Below are 25372 nucleotides of genomic sequence, written 5' to 3' on the forward strand. Positions count from 1 at the left end.
TCATAGGAAGAACCAAAGAATGAACATAAACCAAACCACATGTGGCCAATCCAGCAAGAATTTTCTGGTGGCAAATAACCACAGACGTTATTATCACCTGAAAAATGCAATGTAGCAGTTATCCAAGGAGAACATAGGAGCATAATCAGATTAAAGATATCCATGCATTAATTTAGTGCATTCCAAATACATGAAAGGATTCTTCATGATAAATCTTTTTACCTGGATTACTTTCCACAGCAATACACTACCTTTAATATAATATAGTTTATTGTTAACAACTTTACAACTAATGTAAAACGGCCATCAGCTAATGTCTTCTAAACCACATATAATGAGAATAAATAACTTGATTCATGAAAGTTGGTGAAGCACAAGATTCCTTGACAGCTATAGAAGCTATTCATTGTCTGGGATTCCCACATGGTTAGGAATCCAGTAGAAATTGACATGGGTACTGAGTATGAATACGTCAGATAATGTTTGAAGAGCACTAACTGAATCACAATCTCAAAAATATGATAGAATCCACCTGCTACTAACAACATATTAAATATAATAATATATATTATGTATAATATAATACACATAATATGTATTACATAAAAATAACATACTATAGCATAAATTATATATTTAAAAAAAATTCTTATTTAAAGAAAAAGTACTTTATCAAAAAATTTATTTAAAATTGAAGCAACAGATGTATACAACATTTACAGAACATATACAGAATACAAGAACACACTGGAATAAAAAAATAATAAAACTTTAAATTAAAATGAAATTGTAGAACAATTTCTTTTTTTTCTAATATTGGCAAGTGAAATATTCAGAAGGTTTATAATCATTTAAATATCAATAAGTATTAATTGCATTACTGCAAAGATAGGTGCGCAGAAAAACATAGTCTCTAAAAAATCTCAGTTTGGTTACGAAAATAAAAGTTAAAAATAATCACAGGAAAATAACGTTAAAATTTGTGGCCCTCAATGGGGGTCACAGTTGTATATGGGGCTTTTGCAAAGCTTCAACAATAAATAAGTGAAAGTTATCAATAACAATGTTATAAATAAGTTATAACTGCCATCAATTTAACAAAAAGAATCTGTTGAAGTTTGATTATAGAAAAAAGACAACATAAGGATCTAGTATGTTTAATGGAATAAAAAAATGCTTTTATGCACATTCACAGGAAAAAATTATCAAATTGGTAAATTTTAATAGAAAATACTTTCAGTTACTTAATTTGAAGCAGTTTAGTACCTTGGATGAGAGAATAATTTCTGGACAGTATGTCTATCATCATCAAGTTTGACAGATGCCATAAGAAAACTTTCAATTGCTTCCCAACACTGTCGTCGATGGAATGGATCTGTAGTACTGAATTTCAGTGCAGACACAGAAGTTTCAATAACCTAGAAAATGATATCCCACAATATTTCAAATGAAGTTTTACACTAATCAGACAAAATTATACATTTTAAGAAAAAGGAAAGTAAACTAATAATTTTGGAAAAGTACTTATAATCAATCCCTAATACAAGTGTGAAAATATTATTTATTATAATGTTATCTTTTCGTCATAAGTCATACAATACAATATCCTCTTCTTTTTGATTCTGGTTTTATACTAATCATTAACCAGTTTTGCCGGCATAATTCACAACACACACATATATAACATACTGTTTTGGTATTTAAATTTTAGTAATGACAATTACACTCCTTCATCTTCTGTACCCATAAAGCAACTTGTCCAGCCTGACTGATTCATCAATGCCCAGCAAAAACTACTGAAGATAAACTGATGAAAATTTGTATGCATGTTCTACTTTCAGGGCAATTGCACAATACAAAAGGATTTTTTGAAATTCTGTGCTTAAAGAGTTGAAATGGAGTAACAATGAAGTTTACTATTTTTTTTAATTTCTCGGTAACAAATGATGATATTATTATATTCTTCATGAAAAAATATCTAAAAACCAATTTCTAGATGTTTCGAAATTAAACCTTGAAAGGGAGTGAAGAAACATAAAAATATTTTGAACAATGATTGGAAATTTTCCCCATTTCTGACTATATTAGGCGAGATATTCACTAGATTAGGACTGCAAATACTCTTCAGGTAAATATCAAAACCAAACACAAATATCTCAACCAACACAGCCACTGTTACTGTATGTGCAACACGACTGGATGCACCTGCCTCTGGTTACTTGACTAAAAAGCATAAAAGTAGTTAAACGATTTTAAAAAAACAAGAGAAACGAAGTACAACTCCTAATGGTGCTGTTGAGTCAGGCTAAAAACTGGGCAAAATACATTTTTACCCGCATGAAGTATGGGTAATCAGTTATAACTAATAGTTTTAAAATGGAGGCCAACTGTTCTGAAACCCATATTTTTAGATCATTTAAAGTTTTGGGTCCTGTACTGACCAAACTGTTACTCTGAAGAAATTACAATACACTGATATTTTTTTAATAAATTGAACAGGGTTTAATTTTTATTTATTATCATTATTCTCACAAACATGAGTTGTAATGAACACAGTGGGGTCCAAGGAATGAGACAGGAAGAGGGAGCAATGGAAGCAGTGACCAGCTAAATATCCCTTGACCATGATGGGAAACAAAAGTAACCATACAGTGCAGATGAAGCCGTGATGGGGATGCCAATTATGCGTAACAGTTATAATTCATCCAATATAAATGTAATGCTGGTTATTCAATTGCCATTAATTTAGTGTAATGGCTGTGTGATGCATGGAAATGCTAGCATGAGCAAACTGCCTGTAAGCCTCATTACATTTCTTTTAATACAAAAAAATTACAATTAGTGTTTAATTTTTATTTTTATATGTTTTTCATGCCTTTTATTTTATTTAGTCAAAATGTCAGGTGTAAAAATAATGCATTATTTACAATAATAATAGTATACATTAACACACACTTTACAACTAAAAAAGAAAATGAGAAAGATATATTTAATAAAAATAAAAATCTTATATTTTATTTAGGCCTATTGTTTATTGTTCTATTTTTTTTTGTCAGATATAAAAAAGTACAAAATATAATTATATAACAAAATAATAGTGATACAATAAAAATACAAGAATTAAAACGTATAATGAAAATGTTGCTTATAAAATTTCTATAATAAAAAAATACTATAAGAAAAAGAATATATAAAGTTTTATACACTATATTTTGTTCAAGAAAATAAGTTGTTGATTAAGGATGTTGTGATATGTCTTAAAACAAGGTGCAACTGACATCAGTACCTTGATTCTTTCCTCAATTCTTTATTACCAGCAAATTTTAGACGCAATTTCTTGCTTTATGGCCTTTATGCCTTTTCACTTTCCCTAGCAACTCTTTAAGTCGGCTACCAATCACTTATGTTTATATTACCCATTTTTTTTTATTATAGTCTATTTTTGGGATGACTTTTATTTATTTTTTTTCTTTACTGTTTTGTTAGTGTATGTAATGTAATACAAAGAACATAATTTTTACTTGTTCATTTCAGCTTCTTTTACTTTAGAAGAATTTATTTTGTTTTTTCTCATCATAACATGGTTATCAGTAATAAATTTGCAAAAAATTTTAAAAAGGGTAATAGATATACCAGTGTTCTATATTTAAAAAATTGAGCACCAGCTTCAAAATGATTTTGATTGCAGTGGATTCTTTGGGATAAACTTCTTATGCAATCTACATCTTTCCTAGTATAAATCAGAAAATTACATACACATCCACTACTGTTCATAGAGCTTATAGATGTTTATTCCAAATCTAATTTTCTTTTTGGCATAAATTACTTCCAACAAAATTATACTTTCTATAATAAAGTGACTAACATATTCTGTAAAGGAAGAAATAATATCATTAATTTCTTTCATAGAAGTAGAAGAAATGGTTCTATTCTAAATAATTTTCTGTTACCACAATCAAGATCATAAGATGAATTATCAGCAAAATGCAAAAATGTTAAAAGTAAATGAAATTGACCATACCATAATTTTTTTAAATAAAAAACTGATTTTGATTGACTGACATTTAAATACACGGAGACAAGCTGGTTTCTTAATGACACCTTATAAAATAAGAAAAGCAACAAGCAAGATAATTTTATTTGTTGCATATTATACCATTTTTTTTGAATATGATATCTCCTTTAAAATCAATGACTAAGAAACTGTTCTGCAAATTTATTAGTCTGACTGCTCATAAGATCCAGACTTTCAGTCAATCTTTTTTTTTCAAAAATTACACAATCAGTAGTATGAGACTGAATTGCATTGTTTAAGAAAAATTGGTCAGTGAAGTTCCTGAGGCAATTAATAACTATTTATATGTTATCATTAACGGCATCACTTTTTATAAGTAGAAATATATAACTGCAAACTAGTTTTTTATACCTATTATCATCTATTTAATTTAAGCTAACTTATGCTAAATAAACACATTATCTTTGTTGAATGGATTAACTTTTCACTTTTGTTTGGAAAGTGAATGAAGTTTATTGATAAAAAAAAAAGATTTAGACTTTCGTAATTTTTCAAATAGTAAATTAAGTCCATCTGTTGGATGATTTTTGTAAGTTTAGAAATATTTTTTAATCAATAAATCCAAGTTACAATTATTTTATTAATTAATTAAAGTACCTTTTCAACTGAAAAATCAATAGCTTTTGTATGATCAGGAAAATATACAACTACTGCTGGACCAGGTGATTCTCGTGTACTGTAATCCAATTTTTGTGGTTCAATCATCATCTTACGGTTGCCACCACCAAATTTTCCGAGAACCCTAAAAATATATATTACCACTTATAATTATCACACATGTAGCTTAAAAACTGATAAAATATATTATAATACATGGATAAATACACACATAAGCATCAAATTCCTGTTATTGAATAATATATATAAATTTAAATTACATTTTTTGTAGCCCATATCTCCTCTGTACGTAAAATCTAGCTAATTAAATAATATAAACATATTCAGCCCCTCTACAAAGTACACATAATTAAAGAAAATAGTTACCTTACTTTTTTCCACATTAAAGCACTTTCAGGCATAAACCCATTTCAGTAATGATTTTTTCTTTCTCAATTTTACTTTTTTACATTTACGCGATATATAACATGATACACTAAGTTTTTTTTAGAACAAATATTTGTTCCGTAAATAAAAAAACAGTTTTTTTTAAACTTTCAAACCATTGTAATATTAAAATTTCCTTCACCATACTTTCTATATGTTAATACAGTACTGTACTAATTATCTAATTTATTCCCAACTTAAATAATTTTTATAAGAATGCCCAATCAAATTCTGTCTGTAGATTCATGAGGCTGAATTTACGTTTATATATATATATATATATATATATATATATATAAAATCTTTCTAAAATTTCTAATCTTTTATTATTACTTTTGTGTTCAATGATTACTTTTTCAATTATTTATAAATTATTTTTCAATCTAGTTATATTTGTTAATTATTAAATGGTCTACTATATTTGAGAAATCCATTTTTTTATTTTTAAATGACCTAAAATGTTTATTAAATCTATCTTTAAAAGTCCTATTTGTTTTTCCAATCTATATTTTTTCACAATTATTGCATTTTATTTTATAAATACCAGAAGAATCGTATTTATTTTTTTACTATTTTATTATTATCATATTTTAACCGTTTTATAACATGATAGTCAGGTTTATAAGCTTCTATCAGGTTTATATTTTTTTTTATTATAAGCATTAAGTTTTCTATAATTTTATTTGTGTAGGAGTAATTTATATAAATATTTTCATTGTTTTCATTTTCATTTATGGGATTTAATGTAGTAATGTGTATGTTATTGAAGAATTTGGAATTATATTTCTGACATATATTATCGATCAATGAGGTATCATATCCATTCTTTATAGCTATATTCTTTATATTATCTATTTCATTATACAATTCTTGTTTATCATTTATGTATTTTATTGCTCTATTAATCATATTTTTAAAAATACTGATTTTTTGAAACCAAGGATAGTTGGAATTCCTGTTTATAATAATTTGATTTGAGGTAGGTTTTTTGTATACTCATTATTATTTGTTATTATTATTATTTGTTTATTTATTATTATTAAATTATTATTATTATTTAATTATTTATTATTATTATTTGTTTTCATTTGCTTTAATATTTTTCATCTAAATATTTTATTTTCCTATTATGCTCTATTTCATATTTTAATGTTTCATGAAAAGAATTTAATTTATTTACAATTATTTCATGTTCGTTATTTATACTTAGTTCATATATAACTAAAAGATCATCTACATATATGACCCATAATAAAATTTTATGTACATGATTTATAACAAGACAATTTGACTTTTAAATTCTTGTAGATAAATTTCTGACATTACCTCAGATAAAGGAAACCCATAGGTAACGTGTTTTCTTGTGTAACATACACCATTGAATTCAAAATACTTTTGTTTACAAATATTTCTAATTATTATTATTTATAAATTTTTGGTCTTCACCTACATTTATTAATTTGTTTGTTTTTTTTTATTAATGAAATTGTATAATCAATGGGAATACTGGAGTAGGTACATGTTATATTGAAGCTTATCATTTTTGTTTTATTATTTATAGTTAACTTATAGTTAATCAACTTACGTATACCCGTTTTTTATATTATATTTATATCTAAACTAATTTTTGATGTAATTATTTTATCAATAATTTTAGTAATTATATAACTAGGAGCGATCTTGAATTTGATTTTTTAATTTATTATAATAATTAATCATTACTTTGTATTTAACTATGAAATCTTTTGTAATTTTTAGAAATTTATTAATTGGGTCATTGATTTTTATAAAACAGTTTTCGTTTATATATTTATTTATTGAATCATTACATTCATCAATAGAAATAATAACAAGAGTTCCTGTCTTTTAGATTTTATTATTAGACATTTATTTTCTCTTAATTTATTTTTTAGTTTATATAATTTATTTTTATAAAATTCTTCTAGTATTTATAAAATAAAATGTAATAATTGTAAAAAAATATATATTGGAAAAATGAATATGACTTAAAAATAGATTTAATGAACATTTTACGTCATTTAAAAATAAAAAAATAGGTTTCCTGAATGTAGCAGAGCATTTAATAATTAACAAAAATATTATAACTAACTTGTAAATAATTTATAAATAATTAAAAAGTAAATACTGAACATGAAAGTAATAACAAAAAGTTAGAAATTTAGAAAGATTTTATATATATAAATATAAACATAAATTCAGCCTCATGAGTGTGCAGGCAGAATCTGATTGGGGCATTCTTATAAATATTATTTAAGTTGGTAATAAATTGATAAGAAATATTAAATAAATTAGATAATCAATAAAGTACTGTATTAAAATATAGATAGCATGGTGAAGGAAATTTTAAAATTATAATGGTTTACATTAAAAAAAAAGTTTTTTTATTGGCGGAACAAATATTTGTTTTAAAAACAATTAATGTTATGTTATCTATTGTGAAAATGTAAAAAGTGAAATTTAGAAAAAAACATTACTGAAGATGTGTCTATTCCCGAAAGTGCTTTAATGTGGAAAAAAAGAGTAAGGTAAGAGTGTTCTTTAATTCTGTACTTTGTAGAGTGGCTGAGTAAGTTTATATCATATAATTGGCTGGATTTTATGTACAGAGGAGATATGGACTACAGAAAATTTAATTTAAATAAATTAATAATGAATGCAAACCAGGCAAGATTGTCCAATAAATTTTCCAATTAATACAAAAAATTATGTAGAATTATAAATTTTAATAAAAAATTTAAAATTAAAACTAATACCTAAATATGCAGAAATAAATATTAAAGGTTTCCAACATAATAATATTATATGTAAAACTAAAACATATGCAGAAAATTTCAGGATAAAACAAGAGATAGGATATGCTTACTATATGAGGAACTGTATAAATGTTGGATAATATCATTTCTGATTTTATCTATGGTTATAAAAAATTAACATTAATATACACAAAAATAAAATAATACATATAAATTACAAAACAATAAATAATTTGATAAAAATGAAAAATAGTAGTAATGGTGCAATATATAAGAATGATGATAACAATTATAATATAAATCAAACAATATATTACAAAATAAATAGAGGTAACCAAATTTATGCAATGTTGATAATATACCAGATAAATTTAAAATAAATGATAATATAGTAAATTTAACAAAAGTTGTTTTACCATATGAAGAAAAATTAATAATTACCAATTCATTTAAATTAAAGTTACCAGATAACAACAAATAAAATGATTAAAAGCGCGATGATAGATTCAGAATATAATATCAGTAAAATTAGTTGTACTAATAAAGAAAAATAAAAAATGATATAAGTAATGAAATTAATAAATTTGAAAACAAAATTGATAATAAAAACTTAATTAAAAATCAATAATGAATAAAAATAAATTATATAAACTAAACAAATAAATTAAAAGAAAATAAATGTACAATAATAAAATCCAATAAGGATCTCTTGTTATTATTTCTATTGATGAATATAATGATTCAATAAATAAATATATAGACAAAAATGGTTTTATAAAAATCAATGACCCAACTATAAATTTCTAAAAAGTGCAAAAGATTTCATAGTTAAATACAAAGTAATATTTAATTATAATAATAAATTAAAATACCACAACAGATTATACCCATATAAACCTTATGCCCCAAAACTTACCAGTCTGCCTAAATTACATAAAGAAGGTATCCGACCGTTAATCAATTTCAAGACCGCTCCAAATTATGTAATTACTAAAGTTATTCATAAAATAATTACATCAAAAATTAGTTTAGAAATAAATATAATATAAAAAATGGATAAGAGTTGATTTATAAATTAAATATAAATAATAAAACAAAAATGATAAGCTTCGACTATGCAAAGTTATAAATTAAACTCATTACATTTCACTTAGAATTCTCTAAGCTTCCCAAGTGACAATATACATTCATACACACATCACATAAAATTCTCCATAGTTATGGCAATTTAAATTTATGACACAAGGCTGCATAACGTATGAAATCCACAAGGATGTGGCGCACAGTCAAGCGGCATCTGCATTGTACACATACAGGTGCATTTTCTGTTGACATTAGGTACCCCTGTTTAGCTCTCGTATTTCCTATCCGGAATCAGCAGAGGACCACTTCCTCTTGGCGAATTTTTTTGTAGGAGGAATCCCTTGGAAAAACAGTATCTTTGATATAGCGAATTTTGTTGTCAACTGTGGCAATCCAGTTGTTTTGCCACCCCGCGCAAAGTGCGTGTTTGACATAGTTTATAAAGTTGGATGTAGTAACACGGGTAGTGAAGAATGGTTGACTACATGCATCTTTAGCAGCGGAATCTGTACGTTCATTACCCGGAATTCCCATATGGCTACGAATTCATCAGAAACTCACTTGTGTGTTGTGATGGTTCAACTCAACGATTGCATTGTAGATTTCAGTGACAATAGGAGGTCTGTAATAAAAATTGTCTAAGACTTGGAGAATACTACACAAGTCACTACAAATAAATATGATGATATTTAGGGATAACAATATTCAAAGCTTTATGTATAGGATACAGTTCAACAGTAAACTCACTCGTAAGACTGGGTAGACCAAACATGTAAGTTCGATCATTAACAATTAACGCGCATCCAATGGTATCATACTGTTTCGATCCATCTGTATATACTACAGCGTCTGGGTTCATCTTGGAGAATATGGTGAAACATCTGCTGAAAGAAAACTGGTGAAGTTGTTTCTTTATTATACAATATAGGGAGGTTATAGGGAGGTCAAAAATAAAATTAATAAGGTTGATTCTCCATGGAGGATACAAACAAGGATAAATCGAAAAAATGGAAGGTGCGTCAACATTTTATAAGGTGTAGGAAACGCCAGGTATGAATTCCCACCGATGCAGTACAACGTGGATGGTTCTCATATTTTCGAAGTTAAGGATTTCCAAGGACTGCGTCAAAAGTCGGGTGTTTGGTTGTCCTTTAAGACAGGTAAAATAAGATGTTAAAACCTGGTCACGTTTATCCCAAGTGATAGCTCACCAAAGTCAATGATAGGGCTTGATCTAAAGGCACCTGTAGCAAGCCGAAGGAAAGCATGATGTACAGAATCCAGCATTTTAAGCATGGTATTGTGTGCTGAAGAGTAGGTGACACAACCATAATCTAAATGGGAATGAACTAAAGAATAGTAAAAACGCAACATACATGACCGGCACTTAATTGGCACTTCAAATGGTCAATGGAGGATCATCCTTGTCAGAAACCACACTGTTCTGGAGATGGAAGGCTGCGTCTCTCCAAGTACCACATAAGTCTGTTGTTCACCATACTCTTCATTACTTTGCATAAGACACTTGTTAAGGAGATAGGGCGGTAGCTTGAGGGGCTTGCTTTGTCTTCACCAGATGTAAGTACTGGTACAACAACAGCCTTTGACCAGCCAAGTGGGAAAACTTGTGCAGAGAACAAATCACTGTAAATGTTCATTAGATGTTGCAATGCCGAATGAGGAAGGTGTGATAGCATACAGAGATGAATGTATCAAGTCCAGGGGAGGCATCATATGAGTTTCTAAGTGCATGTGACAACTCCTTGAATGTGAATGGAGCATTTAATTTACCGACTGAATCACCAATGTTTAACGAATACTTCCACCTGTATCTTGTACCTCTGAAATTCGTTACTATAGGATGAAGTGAGAGAAACCAAGCAGAAAGAAGTTGCTAAAGTGTTTGGCACTACAGAAGATGATGAAAGGAGTTCTACCTCATGAATAAACCCAAGAATAGATTGTGTTGGTGATCTGCAAATTGCATGGATCTTTTTCCACACAGTGGACACAGGAGTAGTGCGCGAGTTGGTTTCCATATACTTCCTCCTAGCATCCAAGAATACCCGATGACAAACCTCTCTAGCCTTACGGTACAAGTCTAGATGTTCAATTGTGGACCAGCAGTTAAATTTACGCAGTGCCTGCTGATGTTTGCTAATAGCGTCTTGACAATCAAGATTCCACCAAGGAATGGAAGGATGTCTAGATTTTCCCGATGTTTGAGTGATATAACTATTAGCATTCTTAAGTATCATGGATGCAAAAGAGGAAAGTTGATCAAGGACACCCGCACCACCACCATACTGTGAAGGGAAGGCTTTATGGTAACCGTTCCAATCCGCCTTTTCAACAATCCATTTCTGTGGCCTTTTTTCCACCTCACAGGTGACACCAAAAGCAGTAATAATTGGCCTGTGATCACTGCTGTGAAAGTCATCACAAACAGACCAATTAAGACGAGGGAGTAAACTAGGTGAGCAGACGGAGAGGTTGATGTTGGACAACGTACCAGATGATAAGGACCTGAATGTGTGTGACCCATCATACAGTAGAAAAAAGGGTCCAAGTTTTGTCTCACTTTGTGTACCATATTTCCTTGAGAGAAGCAGAAAGTTGAGCTCTAGGAAATAAGGTGAGCACTGAAATCACCTATTATTAACAGCAATGGGATTTGTATCTGAAGATTTGACAGTTCTAGAGCATTGAACTCTGAGTTTGGAGAGAGATACAAATTGCAAATATGCAATTTGAAAGAGATAGAGACCTTCACAGTGATGGCAGGAATAAAGGTAGTGAGTGGTATCCTTGTAGCTGACACCGCATTCTACATGAAAATTGCAACTCCAAACTCCACCACTCTCTCTACTATCCATTATACAGTTGTATCTCTCACAGAAGTAGCTTCTGAGTGTTATTGTATCTTGTCGTAGAATTTGCGTTTCTTGGAAGCACATTATTAGCGGTTCATACGCATGCGCCAATACTTTAATATCCTTAATGCGGGACTAAAGACCTCTAATGTTCCACTGAATAAAGCTCATGGGTAAAGGCAGTTATGGATACAGAATTTCAGGAATATATAAAAAATTAGTTGTACGTGATCCAATTTTTCTTTTTCGTAGTCTTCATGGTAAGGAACTCTGACGTCCTGTGGTTGGGCAATTCCTCAACCATATCCTCCAGTATACAAGGTGATGGAGAAGATTTTGAAGAATGGGAAGTCAAAGTTGACATCCCAGATGGGTTGGTTGTGGTGGCTCCCTTAACAGAGGCTTAGAAGATGGCTTACCGCCAGCTGCGATTATTCCTGCTCACACCAGTAAAACTTTGGGGACAGGGACTTTCAGATGAATCCCACGATTGGATTCACTAACTACAACTAGTGACTTTTTGTTTATTTTCGGAAGCTCTGTTATAGTGGCTGTAAGTGACACGACTTTATCAGACAACATCTGAACAAGTTGGTTTAGCTCATTGTAGGATCCGCACTGCTGAGTAGCTAAATTTGTGGGAGCTTGTTTTGATGTAGCGGTGGCAAAAGATACATCTGGTTTAACCAGGTTCTGCGATTTAATCATTTTTCTGTATTCTCTGCTTGCAGTCGGAAAAGACAGCTTTTTTTTTTTTTTTTTTTAGTTCATTTTTCAGCTTTTCTTTTTTCCCAGTAATTTCTAAGGGTTTCAGATCTTCCCCTTTCTTGTTCAAAATACACCCGGCTTATTGTTTTCCTGGGTCTTTATTTTTTAATTTGTCATAGTTTCCGGTTATCGTTTTTAAGTTTTCATGGGTTATGTCTAATTCCTCCATGTCTTTCAGTACTTCGTATAACCAGTTCAGTCTGCTTTTCATGTTCCAGAAAAGTTCAATTATCCGTCTGATAAGTCTGGTCTCTTCCATTCTGAAAATATGTCCAAGAAAGGAAATTCTCTTCTTTCTAAATTTATTAGTTATCGGGATGATCATTTTGTAAATCTCTTCATTTGGAATAATTCTCTAAATCCTGTCTTTTTTAATGTTTTTCCTGATGCATCGTCGTAGAATCTGTCTTTCAATCTTTTCCAGAAGATGTGTTTCTTGGAAGCACATTATTAGTGGTTCAATTTCTATCAAATAAAAGACAGCTTTTGTTTGATAGAAATTCTAATAATTGCCTTCTCTTCCTTGTTTTCATTTGGAGAGTTGTTGAACATTGTTAATTTATGGTAAAATAAATAAACTGGATTGACTGGCTGTGTGTGTGTGTATGAGTGTGTGACTCAGATTATTATTCAGATAGAAGAGTACTGGATCATAAAACATTTGAGGCTTTGTAGAGGTGAATTTGAGAAACAGGTGTGCTTAAACCACAATGATCAACGCTGGTTGTGAATGTTTTGTGAGAAATGCCAATGCTAAGGAAGCTATATTGTATGCGGTACTATTATCATCCACCTCAAGCACTAGAAAGTTGTCACATTGCTTTTAAGTTTGCAATCAAGTGTGTGGCAAACATTTCAGGAACAACAATTATATCCATTCCATACACAAGAGTTATTATCACCATTTTGATAAACGAATGAAATTTTGTCGATGGTTAATTAGAAAATGTGAACATCATCCTGATTTCGTAAGTAATACTCTAATTACTGATGAAACCTATTTTACAAGAAACTGCATTTAAATTACATTAACACTAACACTTGGGCAAACGAAAATCCCCGTAAGACTGCTACTAGCCATTTCCAATGCAATTTTTCATTTAATGCAAGTGTGGTCTTCTTGGTGATAATCTCATAGGCTCTTTTCTTACCACAAAGGCTCAATAGAGAGCAGTACTGGCATTTTTTGCAAATAAATCTGATGGAACTCTTGGAAGATATTCCACTTGCAGATAGAATGCAGATGTGGTTTTTCAATGATAGCACACCTGCTCACTTCTGTCAAGATGTGATGAATCATTTAAATAACACATTTAGAAAACAATGGATTGGTCGAAACAAACCAGTAAAATAACCATCTCAATCTCCTGATCTCATGCCAGCGGATGTTTTCCTTTGGGGTTGGATGAAGTTGTTAGTCTATTCCATTTGTATTGTCACACAAGACGAATTGAGACATCGTATAGTAGAAGCTGGAGCAACTATTAGGAATGATAATTGATGCTATTAGTCGTACCCGGTTTTGACGAGCTGTACATGAACAGAGTGGTAGTAACATTGAGCAACTGCTTTGAAGAAATGTTTGCAACTTTATCAAGTAACTATTTTTGATATTTAATAATCTTTAGAAAAAAAACAAATAAGTAAATGATTTTTACTTTTTTAAATCTATTTTTTATTCAACTTTATTTGTTATCGATAAGTTTTCTATTTTTTTTCATTATATTATGTTCTTCAAACATTGATGAAAATTGTTCTGGTAAAATTGTATCACTTTTCTCATCCAGATTGTGTGTTCTGTTCCTAATTGAAGTTGAACTTCTCAAATTTCTGTTTAATTTTAATAGACGTTACTTACATCAATTTTCTCAGAATTAAATTCTCTACAAAGTTAACTAAAAAGTTTAATTTGTTTACTGATAAATCAACAAAGTAATTTTATTCCAAACCTAAAAAGTGTATTTTCTGACAAAACGTTTTTGTGATTTACCCTGTTTTTCTTAAAACCAAAGTGAGATAGAGGTCTGGGAGCAGCTTTATTCAACTATTTAATTTCTTAGATCAAAATTCATTAGGAAGCACCAAATTTACCCCTCAATTAGTACCCCAAGAATTTTAATACAGTTTAATTTCACAGACGGAGCAGAAAGCAGGGCTAAATATTTCACGAGTTGAAACTCGCTAACAAATAGTTTTCTGACCTATGTTTAATATGAACTTTTTTCTTACTTTTAGCTATAGAATCATCTCCCAAGAGATTGCTATAAAATTTGGTTTCACCTGTACACATATATATATATATATACACACACATATATGTAAAGTTAGAATACTGTATTTATCACAAGTACTATTACTGGAATGTATCCCTGGAAATGTAGAGATTTTAGGAAATGTTATTATGCTGAACCTTTTGTTCTTTATGTAATTGTTCTTTAGTCCTGCCTGTACTTGGATTATTATAATGAACATGTAATGTAATGTGTTTCTGTTTAGAACTCACTCAGTTAGTATGTATGCAAAACATTGTTCCTAAATTACGTGTTGGAAGGTATATCCAAAATAGTAATATAGAAAGAATATTTGTATGTGTAACAATTATTTTAAATGTAAATAAATGAAAATTTGTTTTTTAAAAAAGAAACTTCGTTAAGATTAAACACAACTGGTGCAGTTGATAGCAAATAATTCTTCGTCAGTTTTATATATTATTATTATATATTATACATATTATTCAGAACAATTTTTTTTTTTTTATGTGTATCCATATTTCAATAAGGTTTATTTAAAAAAAAGTGAATAGTGGATCAGTGAAAATAAAATTAATAAAAGTCTATCAACATCATATACATCTTGTACAAAATAATAGTTTTACTGAAAGTACAAAAATAATAATTAACAATATAAAATTTTATATTGATTTTAATTATTAATCATGTTAATTTGTGTAATATAGTAAGTGAAATATTAATTTTGGCAAAATTTCGATGCAGTCTTAAAAAAGGAATGTTTGGACATGATTCCTGAATTTTCAGGCGATCTAACTCTATTAAATCAATATATTACTCTGTGTAACAAACTTATGGCTAAATTTTATGTAAACAGTAACCCAGATGTGTTCTAAAAGACTAAAGTTGAGAAAATTTTTTATATCACAGATATGAAAGCTAATGAAGAATTTAGACTCTGAGAATGATGTTTGAATGAATCTGACAAAGCAGCATGGGTATCATTTCAAAAAAAAATTATTTTAAATCATCCCTGAGGAAAAAAGAAGGCTGAGAACTATGTAGAATTGGTGAGTGTAATTTTCACCAGTCTTATAAAAAAAACTGGGATGCAATACTTCTATAAAAATACCCATGCATTCACATTTGGATTTTTTCCCACCTAACCTTGGTGATGTAAATGATGAGCAAAATGAATGCTTTCAACAGAATATATCATTGGTAGAAACAAACTATAAGCGGAAATGGAGCCAAATTTTTTTTTTTGGTAAACCTGACTCATCAAAAATAAGCGATACTAAGTGCAGTTTTTTAGCTTACTGTGGGCTTTTTTTGTTAATAACTAATTCGTTTGAAAAAATTATTGTCATTAATTCTTAATTTCCTTTTTAATATGATAAAAAGGGAAGTAGAAATTAATGGATGAACTACAAATGAGCTTGCAACTGGAAAAAAAAATGAACCCAGTATTCATTTGTATTATAAAGCAAGATGTATTAACACTGTTAATGTGGTTTTGTTTCTAGAGAGGTATACATCTATTTATACTAAAGATCTTGCTTGAAAAAAATAATGCCTTCAGTAGTTTATTACTAAAATTAATTTTTTTATTATTAAACTGTTATTGTTACCGATATGATATTTTTTTATTTAAAAGTGCTGGTATAAAGTAAAGTAGGTGGTGTCAAAATAAGTAGCTAATTATTTTGTAAAGAAATATTTTTATACGTATTTTGGTTATTAAACATTGTAGGGGTGGCATATTATACATATGGATTAAATGAAATATAAACCACCAAAATACAATAAATAAATAATTTATAATATTAATTACAGGAATCAATTTTCATGGGATCCCAAATCTTGGATTGTTACTAAATTCTAAAATTGTGGTTCATATTTATTTATGATTTGATTTTTGATTGAATTATGATTTGTTAATTTGTCAAAATTGTTTTTTGAAAATTTTGAAATTTATTATGGACAAATATGCAAATTCTGCTGAAATGATGTAATATTCAATATTAAATATTACATCATTCTAGTAGACAAATTACAAATTCCAGACAAAATACTTGATAAGCTCAAATGTTCTATGTGAAAAACTTGAAAACCTGCGTAATCTATGGAAATTATTTAATTTTATGAGTGGATTCTGCCAATATTTGATCCTTACTTTACATTCACAAATTTCCAGGATGCAATTACCTCAAGTATCTGAAATGTTCTAAATATTGTGAAAACGTAGAGAAGAGATATGGTTTTACCACCTTACATAGGAACTATTTTATTTAAAATGAGCTAGATATATACCGACTACATTAAAATAGAAGGCTGATTAAACATAAATAGTTCATCAATATCATTGGACCTTTCTTTGAATATATTTTAACCTTCATGTGGTACTTTATGACATCAAGTGTAGCACGGTTTTTACCGATTTTGCGGTGAATACATCTAAACAAATAGACAAATATGACAGCCACACAGAATGTCTCATTTAATTTTTCATTTTTTCCTGATCAAGATGAATAGATGTTAATTAAAAAATTTTAATAATAAATTTTACATAATTTTATACAGAAGTATCACTTCTATATTTATTTGATACAAATAATTATGTTGTTTTCAGAAAAATACTGTTATCTGTTACAAAAACATCCAAAAGTAATCAATCTATCTACTGTCATATTTTACTCTACAGTGTGCAATTATAAAACTCACTTTGATCAAATGCACATTTTAAATAAAGTAAACATATAAAATAAGCAGCGTATATTTTAGAAAATGTATGAGGGCGATTTGGAAAGTAACCTCTGTTTGGCTATAAATAAGAAACTTGCACAGATAAAAATATTTTATTATATACAACTTAAAAATACAGCTTTTAACAAAACACAATCGTCACTTAAATTCAAGCACTTGTCATAGCGTTCACTAATTTACCTTTCCATAAAATTCAGCCTAACCTTCTCCATAAAATTCAGCCGCTTGTGTACCTCCAACCTTTCACAGCATTTTGAAGTTCATTGTTGTCATCTATGTGGTGCAACCCAAGCCATTTGATGCAAGTCTACTGTGAAAGTTTAAAGAAACTTAGCCAAGCCATTCAGAACAAACATCACGGAATGCTGTCATCCTGTTGTTTTTTTGCATGACAATGCTCATCCTCTCAGTGCTCAAAGAACTAAAGAACTTCTGTATCAATTCCAATTGGAAATTTTTGATCGGTGTGGAGTAATTTTCATCTCTTCACTTATATGAAAAAATGGCTTGCATCAAACCACTTCAACGAAGACTATGAACTTCAAACTGCAGCGAAAGGTGTCTAGATACCCAGGTGGCTGAATTTTATGAACAAATTTGTAAATTAATGAAACGCTAAGACAAATGGATGAATTTAAATTGTGCAACTATGTTGCAAATAGTTAAAAGCTGTAGTTTTAAATTGTATAAAACAAAATATTTTTATCTATCAGGTTTTTTTATTTATAGCTAAACAGACATTACTTTTCAAACATCCCTCGTATAATTTAATATAAAACAATAGTAAAATCACACCTGAATGCTACATGAGCAACTTGATCTGTAGGATTACGTAATGATCTCCATAATGCTTGCATAAGATCAGCTCTTACCGGTTGAATGTGCTCATACAGAAAGTCAGGTTGCAAGTTATCAACACACAACTCCAGTGTTCTCAGACCCTAAAATAACAACATCAGCATTACATCAACAGAAATTATTTATACCATTTAACTCAAAATTAGAAAAAAGCTAAAAAATCTAAAAGTGAAACTGATTTAGCTCTAAGAAAAATAAAAGTATTAAATTATAGGAACTACAATATAAAAAACAGTAATACATAAAAATACTTCAATATTTAATAAAATAATTTTTACAGTAAGAACCCAATACTTGGAAGGATTTCCTCATTATGTTAACCACAGTCAATGTCATATTTGATTAGCATTTCAACTTTAATTCTTTTCTGCTATTATTCTCTATTTTTGCTCTCTCACTTCTTCAATCCCCCTCACTCATATTCTCTCAGATCCTCCGATAACTTACCTTTCCATCTCTATTTTTTTTTCTTTCCCAACATTTCTAACGTCTGAATCCTGCTTCCAACAATAAATACCTTTAATTCTTTGTTCCACATATCAGAACCATCTCAGCCTATATTTCTTCCAGTTTTATTGTGAATACTGGATGTGCTACACATACATTTTATCAAGGAAAATGAGAAATGTTATGTGAAAAATTCCAAATCCTTGCCATGAACTGAAACTAAAATCAAATACTCAAGGGGCCACAGAATATACATTTGGCCAGCCAGATGGTATAATTTTAATTGGAAAGATTTCGATTAGAAACAATACAATAAATTGCAAGTACCAACACACATTCAAACCAAGTAAAACTCAAACAACATTAAAATACTAATCATTTTATGATTAGTATTAGTATTTATTATGAATAAACATATTCAATTACTTAGAACAGAGAGGAACTTGGGCTATACCCACAATAATATAGCACACTCATGCATTCATGAATTACTGAATCTACATCAAGTAATATAGATTGTTGTAGAAGAGCAGAAATTACATTCTGTTGTAGGATACCAGGAAGCCAATTTGTTGGTGTAAATTGACTTTCTATTGTATAGAAATATGGTATACAAAGCAAATCTACAATAGTTTAATAATTTGCCTAACATTTCCAGAAAAAAGTAACCACAAAGTGACTAAACCTGTGATCTAATATTTTAAAAAGCAGGTCTAATTAGAACACTATGTTCTATTCCACTTCTGTACAAGGTGTGATAAAAAAATACGGTGAATGAATTTTTATAGCGGCAACTGCCGACGCTACATCCATATGCTGTAATTTGTCCAATAGCGTGATCAAATAAGACAGGCAGGGACAAGTTGTAACACGTTCGAGCTTGCCAGTCAGCTGCCAGAGCCGCTAGAGTGAGGTTGTGTTTATCGTGTCTGTCGCGCAACATGGATTTTGAACAACGCATTAACATTAAGTTTTGTTTTAAGTTGCAAAAGAGTCCCAAAGAAGCTCATGAAATGTTAGAATCGGTGTACGGCGATAATGTGGTAACTTTGAAGACTGTGTACAAGTGGTATGACCGATTTAAAAACGAAAATGAGTCTGTTGAAGACAAGCAGCGTGCGGGACGTCCAGTAACCTCAAAAACAGTTGAAAATGTGCAAAAAGTGGAAACAATGGTTCGTTCACACAGGCGAATGACTATTCGAGAGCTATTGGAAGACCTTAACATCTCGTACGGATCCGTTCAAAGCAAAACGATGTACGAAGAAAGTGACCAGAAAAATGGACCCATGGCTTCCTTCTTCACCACGACAACACGCCGTGTCACACCTCGCTTCACATTCGTGAGTTTTTCGCCAAAAAAAGTGTTCCTGTCTGTCCACATCCACCATACTCACCAGATTTAGCACCATGCGACTTTTGGCTCTTCCCAAAAATTAAAACTGTGCTTAAAGGAAAACGTTTTGACACCATTGCTGACATTGAGAGAGCCACGACCGAGCAGCTGAAAGCCCTTCTGAAAGACGCCTTCCAGAAATGCCTCCAGTCATGGAGTCAACGTTGGGATAAGTGCATTGCTAGCCAAGGACAGTACTTTGAAAGAGATTAAATCGAATTCTATGTAACCTTATTACTTTTTTTAATAAAAAATTATTTACCGTATTTTTTTATCACACCTCGTATGTACGAAAGGGAAATAAATTCCTTTCTCACTTCCTTTCCTGGGACACATGTGTACTAATATAATAAGAAAAATTAAAAACTGTAACCAGTCTTAAACTGGTTATAGTTTGAGAATGTATCTCATATAAATGCAGGTACTATTGAAACAGGTTGATAATTAATTTCTATGACCAAAATTCGTAAATGAATTAAGTCAGAGTAATTTACATACAAACTTACTTGGCTGATTAGAGTGTGGGATCCATTTAGAGCTGAGACAAGAGGATCCATCAACATATGTAGATAAGGCAAAAGAGAGCTAAGTCTTACTGGTACTGTTAAACAGAGTTCTACAAATAGATCCTTCATGTGTTGTTTATGTAATCCAGACTGAAGGCTATTAAGACCTGCAAGTAAAGTTAAATAAAATAAGACTATTAAATAAAGTAAACCAGTAAACAAATGCAAAAAACACTCTCGAGTATATATGAATGTGTTCAAGAGAATACTTTTTAATGTTTCTGAAACACAAGCTACACTATAAAATCAATGTGTCAAGTAAAATATTATATACAGGTGTTCCAGGACGTATTCACTGAATTTTAGGAACTGATTCAGAACACCAAAACAGGCAAAAAAGTTCATATCATCCTTCTGGATATCATTTTGTGATTTTCAACAAAAAAAATATTTCTTAGGAATGGGTAAACCAACTTTAATTAAGTTAAACTTAGCAAATCTAACGCTAGTGTCTTATTCTACAAAATAAAAAATTATAAAAAAGTCACCTTCATAAACTTCAAAACGGTGGCCATCTGAATATTTTAATTTTCAATATCTTTGTAATTATTTGTTTGATTAAATTTTTACTTTTATTAAAATTTATTAAGCATTTTATTTTGAACAAAATGACAATTCATTTGTAAAAATCCATTGACGAACAATAGAGTAATTGGAAACAATTAACCCGACAATACGCTTGTGCACCATAATGCAAGGTGATGCTTTTGTTAATTTACTATTATTATTTATTATTAATAATTTTTATTACAATTAGTGGAGGAAATAAAACCAGGCAAAAAGTTATAAGCTTGCATAATGGTATGAAAGCGTACTGCCAGGTTAAATGTGAGGATGATATTTACACTCATACATATCATCTTCATTCATCCTCTTAAGTATTATCTAAAAACAGTAGTTACCGGAGGCTAAACAGAAAAAAGAGAGAGGTTAAATGTTTGCAATAACTCAATTGTTTTCCAACAAATTTTTACAAATGAGGTGTCATTTTGTTTAAAACAAAATGGTTAATAAATGTTGTAATAAGTAAAAATTTGATCAAGCAAAAATTTGACAAAAACATTGAAAATTAAATAATTAATATGGCCGCCATTTTGACATTTTTGAATGTGACGTTTTCAAAATTTGTTATTTTGTAAAATTAGACACTAGTCTTAGATTGACCAAATTTAATTAAAATAAGTTTATCCAATCCTGAGAAATAACATTTTTGATGAAAATCATAACGTGGTGTCTAGAAGGAAAACAAAGCAACACAGAACTTATGTCGATAGAAACGTTTTGCTCATTGTGACGTCCTACATCAATTCCTGAAGTTCAGTGAATATTTCCTGGAACACTCTGCATTACAATTTAATATAATCTGTAATAATATTTAATTCAAATATATATCCATATTCAAACATTTTGACATAAAATCAAAATACAATACTCTTCTAATTAATTGTTAAAAAAATCATTCACAAAACAAAAACGAAATGAGAAATTCTTTAACAGCATTGTTTAACTAATTTCCTCTCAACTGCTTTAAAGAGTTGGGAAGATTGTTTTAAAACATAATTCCAGTAGTGAAAAAATTACAGCTTTTACTTCATATCTGGTCATACAGTAAGCTTAGGTAATCTAATACTAAGAGGGCTATTCATAAAGTAACTTCCGATTCGTTACTAAAAAAACAAATTATTATAAACAACTTATAACTACATTTTTTTTTCTTATTTTCTACATAACTGCCATCTAAATTAAGGCCCTTGTCATATTTGTAAACAAGCTTTTGAATACCCTCATCATAAAACTCTTGTGAATTAAGTCGGGTAGTAACACCATTTTTCAACTCGTCATTTTCAAAATACTGTATCACTGACCATTTCTTCATTTTTGGGAAAAGGTGATAATCACTGGGAGCCAAATCAGTGCTGTATGGAGGAAAGCTAAACAAATACTTACTGAAACTGTCCATTTGGCACTGAGTGTGTTCTGCAGTAAACAGACAAATGTTGTCATGAAGAAAAATGATGCCTGAACTCAGCATGCCATGTTGTTTGATTTATAAGGCTCTTCTCAATTTCTTCAATGTCTCAAGTATGTTTTAGTGTTAAACATCATGCACAAAGTTTACAATGAATGTCAGCAAATGACAATTTTTCATGAAGGAAACAGATGACAGCACACACTTCACAATTGGTGGGATTTTCTATAACAGCAGCCATTTAGGACAACAGATTTACACTATAGATTTTCAGACACTCACTTGTTCCTGGAACAAGTGAGTGATATTTCTATTAACATTACTACAACCACACTGAACCAGCCTATTCAAATGTGCAAAGACAGAATCACTACCCCTATTCCTTCGCGCAATACCGTGGACCAGAATTTAATTTTTGAATAGCTGTTGTATAATTGTAATTTATTTACTATATTCAATACATTTCAGCACTAGTAAAGTAGTATATGAATTTGGAATGCAGAGTTAAATTTTCTTTTTTATATTCATTATATTTTAAGTTCGACAGAATCCCATCAACCTTCTTTTAAAGAATAAAACTTTTATTAGGCTAAATTGTTTATTATATAGTACCACCTTACACTTTAACATGTAAAAGTTAAAAATCTTTGTTATGTATATATACATGATGTATCATGAAGTTCTCCCCGGACTTTTTACAACCTATTCCACTCCTGAAAACAACAGAAAATATTCATATAAACATGTCCTAAAATGCTTCATTTGTGAGTTATGGCAAGTAAAAAATTTCACCTCGATTTCAGCTAACACAGCGAAATGAGGTTGTACTGTAATTTTTAAGACATTACTTAAGGGGGCAGTTTCAATGATCTCTTATGGTTTAAAAATCGAATAAAAACCCTGTTTCAAACAAAGAAACGTTAAAAAAGATCTAAATTTTATTCAGAAACAGTATACTCTAAACTGTATAATGCTCTTTGGTGCAAAGAGCATTATACATACCAGTTCATTACTAAAAATGAGCCAGATATTTTCAACACATTTCTTGGCACGTTTCTGTACTGCTTTTGTTGCTCTTTTTAATTCTTCAGGGTGTAACCATTCTAAATTTTGTTGGTTACGAATAATATATATTATGTCATAAAGAAAAAAGTTTCAATATTTTCAAAAGTAGTTAATATTCATTTGGCTTAGCTGATATTAAAAACAGAAAATAAGCAATAGTATTATATTATTTTAATAGTTAAATAAACGTAATTAGTTTGATAAGAAATTGTATTACATAACTTTGTTTTTTGATGTATGACATGGTCTGGATAGCCAGACGGTGATGTCATCGTGGGCATATACATTCATGGTCATTCGTGGGCATATACTGGTGTGAGCATATACATTCTCAGAAAAAAGTGTGTACGTGCATAAATACGAACGGGCGTCTGGTGGGGTAAGCCAGATCTTTGTTTTCGGGGCTAGTGTGAATTTAGCAGTCATGGAGTGGAGACGTGTTTTGAGTTGGCTCGCACGGAAGTGGTGATGTGTTCTTTGTTCGATGAGACAGGACAGTGAGACTGGGTAAATAGGTGTATTTGATGCGAGGTCATCATTATTTTTATATGTGCAGGAAAGTATCCTTATGTATATGAAGAGCAAAATTAATGATATGATTCAAAATAATTTTGATATGCTTAATATGTTCAATTTATATTAAAAAATTATTTTTCGTATTGTTAATGTTAATTATTTTTTCTAATTTATATGTGATCAGAGTACATAGCCCTAGTACATTTTTTCATTGTTCCCCCCTTAATTTGAATTGTTTTGTGATTGAGCTTTTATTTTATATTGATTCTACAATGAGCTTTTCAAATTAAATTTTCTTTTTTTTTTAATTTGGAAGTAAGCTTGCAAGGGCTGTCCTTAAGTTGCTCAGCCAAATCCAAAATGTGGACAATTAATTCCTCATGAGAATGTATTTTTGTTTTGTATACAATATTTTTCATCCATTTCCATGCACAAAAATCTATAGTGTTAAGTCAGGCGATTTTGGTAGCCAGGAATGCAGACCTCCATGACTGATCCATTTCTTAGGGAAATTATGATTTAAGTGAGTGGAAATGGCACAAGAAAAGTGGGGAGGTGCACTGTTATGCTGGAAATATACTTTGCATCTCAGTGCTAAAGTAACATCTTCAAGCAACTACATCAATTCTTCTTGAAGAAAGTGCAAGTAGACCTCAGCATTTAAGCGGCCAGGTAATGTTAACGGTCCAAATTCTGGAATCTCTTAAAATGATGCTTGTCTTACATAATTCTTATAACAACTTAACACAATACTTCATTTAATTAGCAATATGGACAAATTAAAATGAATTAATAACTAACCTTGCAATAGATTGGGCAACAATGAGAAAAATTCTTGATACAGCAAGTCATGGTTGCCACCTCCTATTGATCGAAATAAGGCTCTTAACAATAAAAAATAATTGTATGGTTCTTTTGCTGTCATTGCAAGTTCCATTGACCTG

At 29.9% G+C, this 25372-nt stretch overlaps 1 protein-coding gene across 2 annotated transcripts in view; it reads right to left on the reverse strand.

Annotated features, from left to right (window-relative positions):
• Nipped-A (Transcription-associated protein Nipped-A) overlaps positions 1–25372 on the reverse strand; it is a 375844-nt gene that overhangs the window by 264326 nt on the left and 86146 nt on the right. For both annotated transcript variants that reach the window (XM_075378320.1, XM_075378311.1), the window contains 5 exons: positions 25230–25369; positions 20819–20985; positions 18407–18552; positions 4673–4817; positions 1267–1418 (listed from right to left, as the gene is read on the reverse strand). In XM_075378320.1, coding sequence (XP_075234435.1) covers positions 1267–1418; positions 4673–4817; positions 18407–18552; positions 20819–20985; positions 25230–25369 — 750 coding nt within the window. The remainder of the gene's footprint in view (positions 1–1266; positions 1419–4672; positions 4818–18406; positions 18553–20818; positions 20986–25229; positions 25370–25372) is intronic.

The sequence above is a fragment of the Lycorma delicatula genome, chromosome 1, assembly GCF_047948215.1.
Source record: "Lycorma delicatula isolate Av1 chromosome 1, ASM4794821v1, whole genome shotgun sequence".
Classification (NCBI taxonomy): domain Eukaryota; kingdom Metazoa; phylum Arthropoda; class Insecta; order Hemiptera; family Fulgoridae; genus Lycorma; species Lycorma delicatula.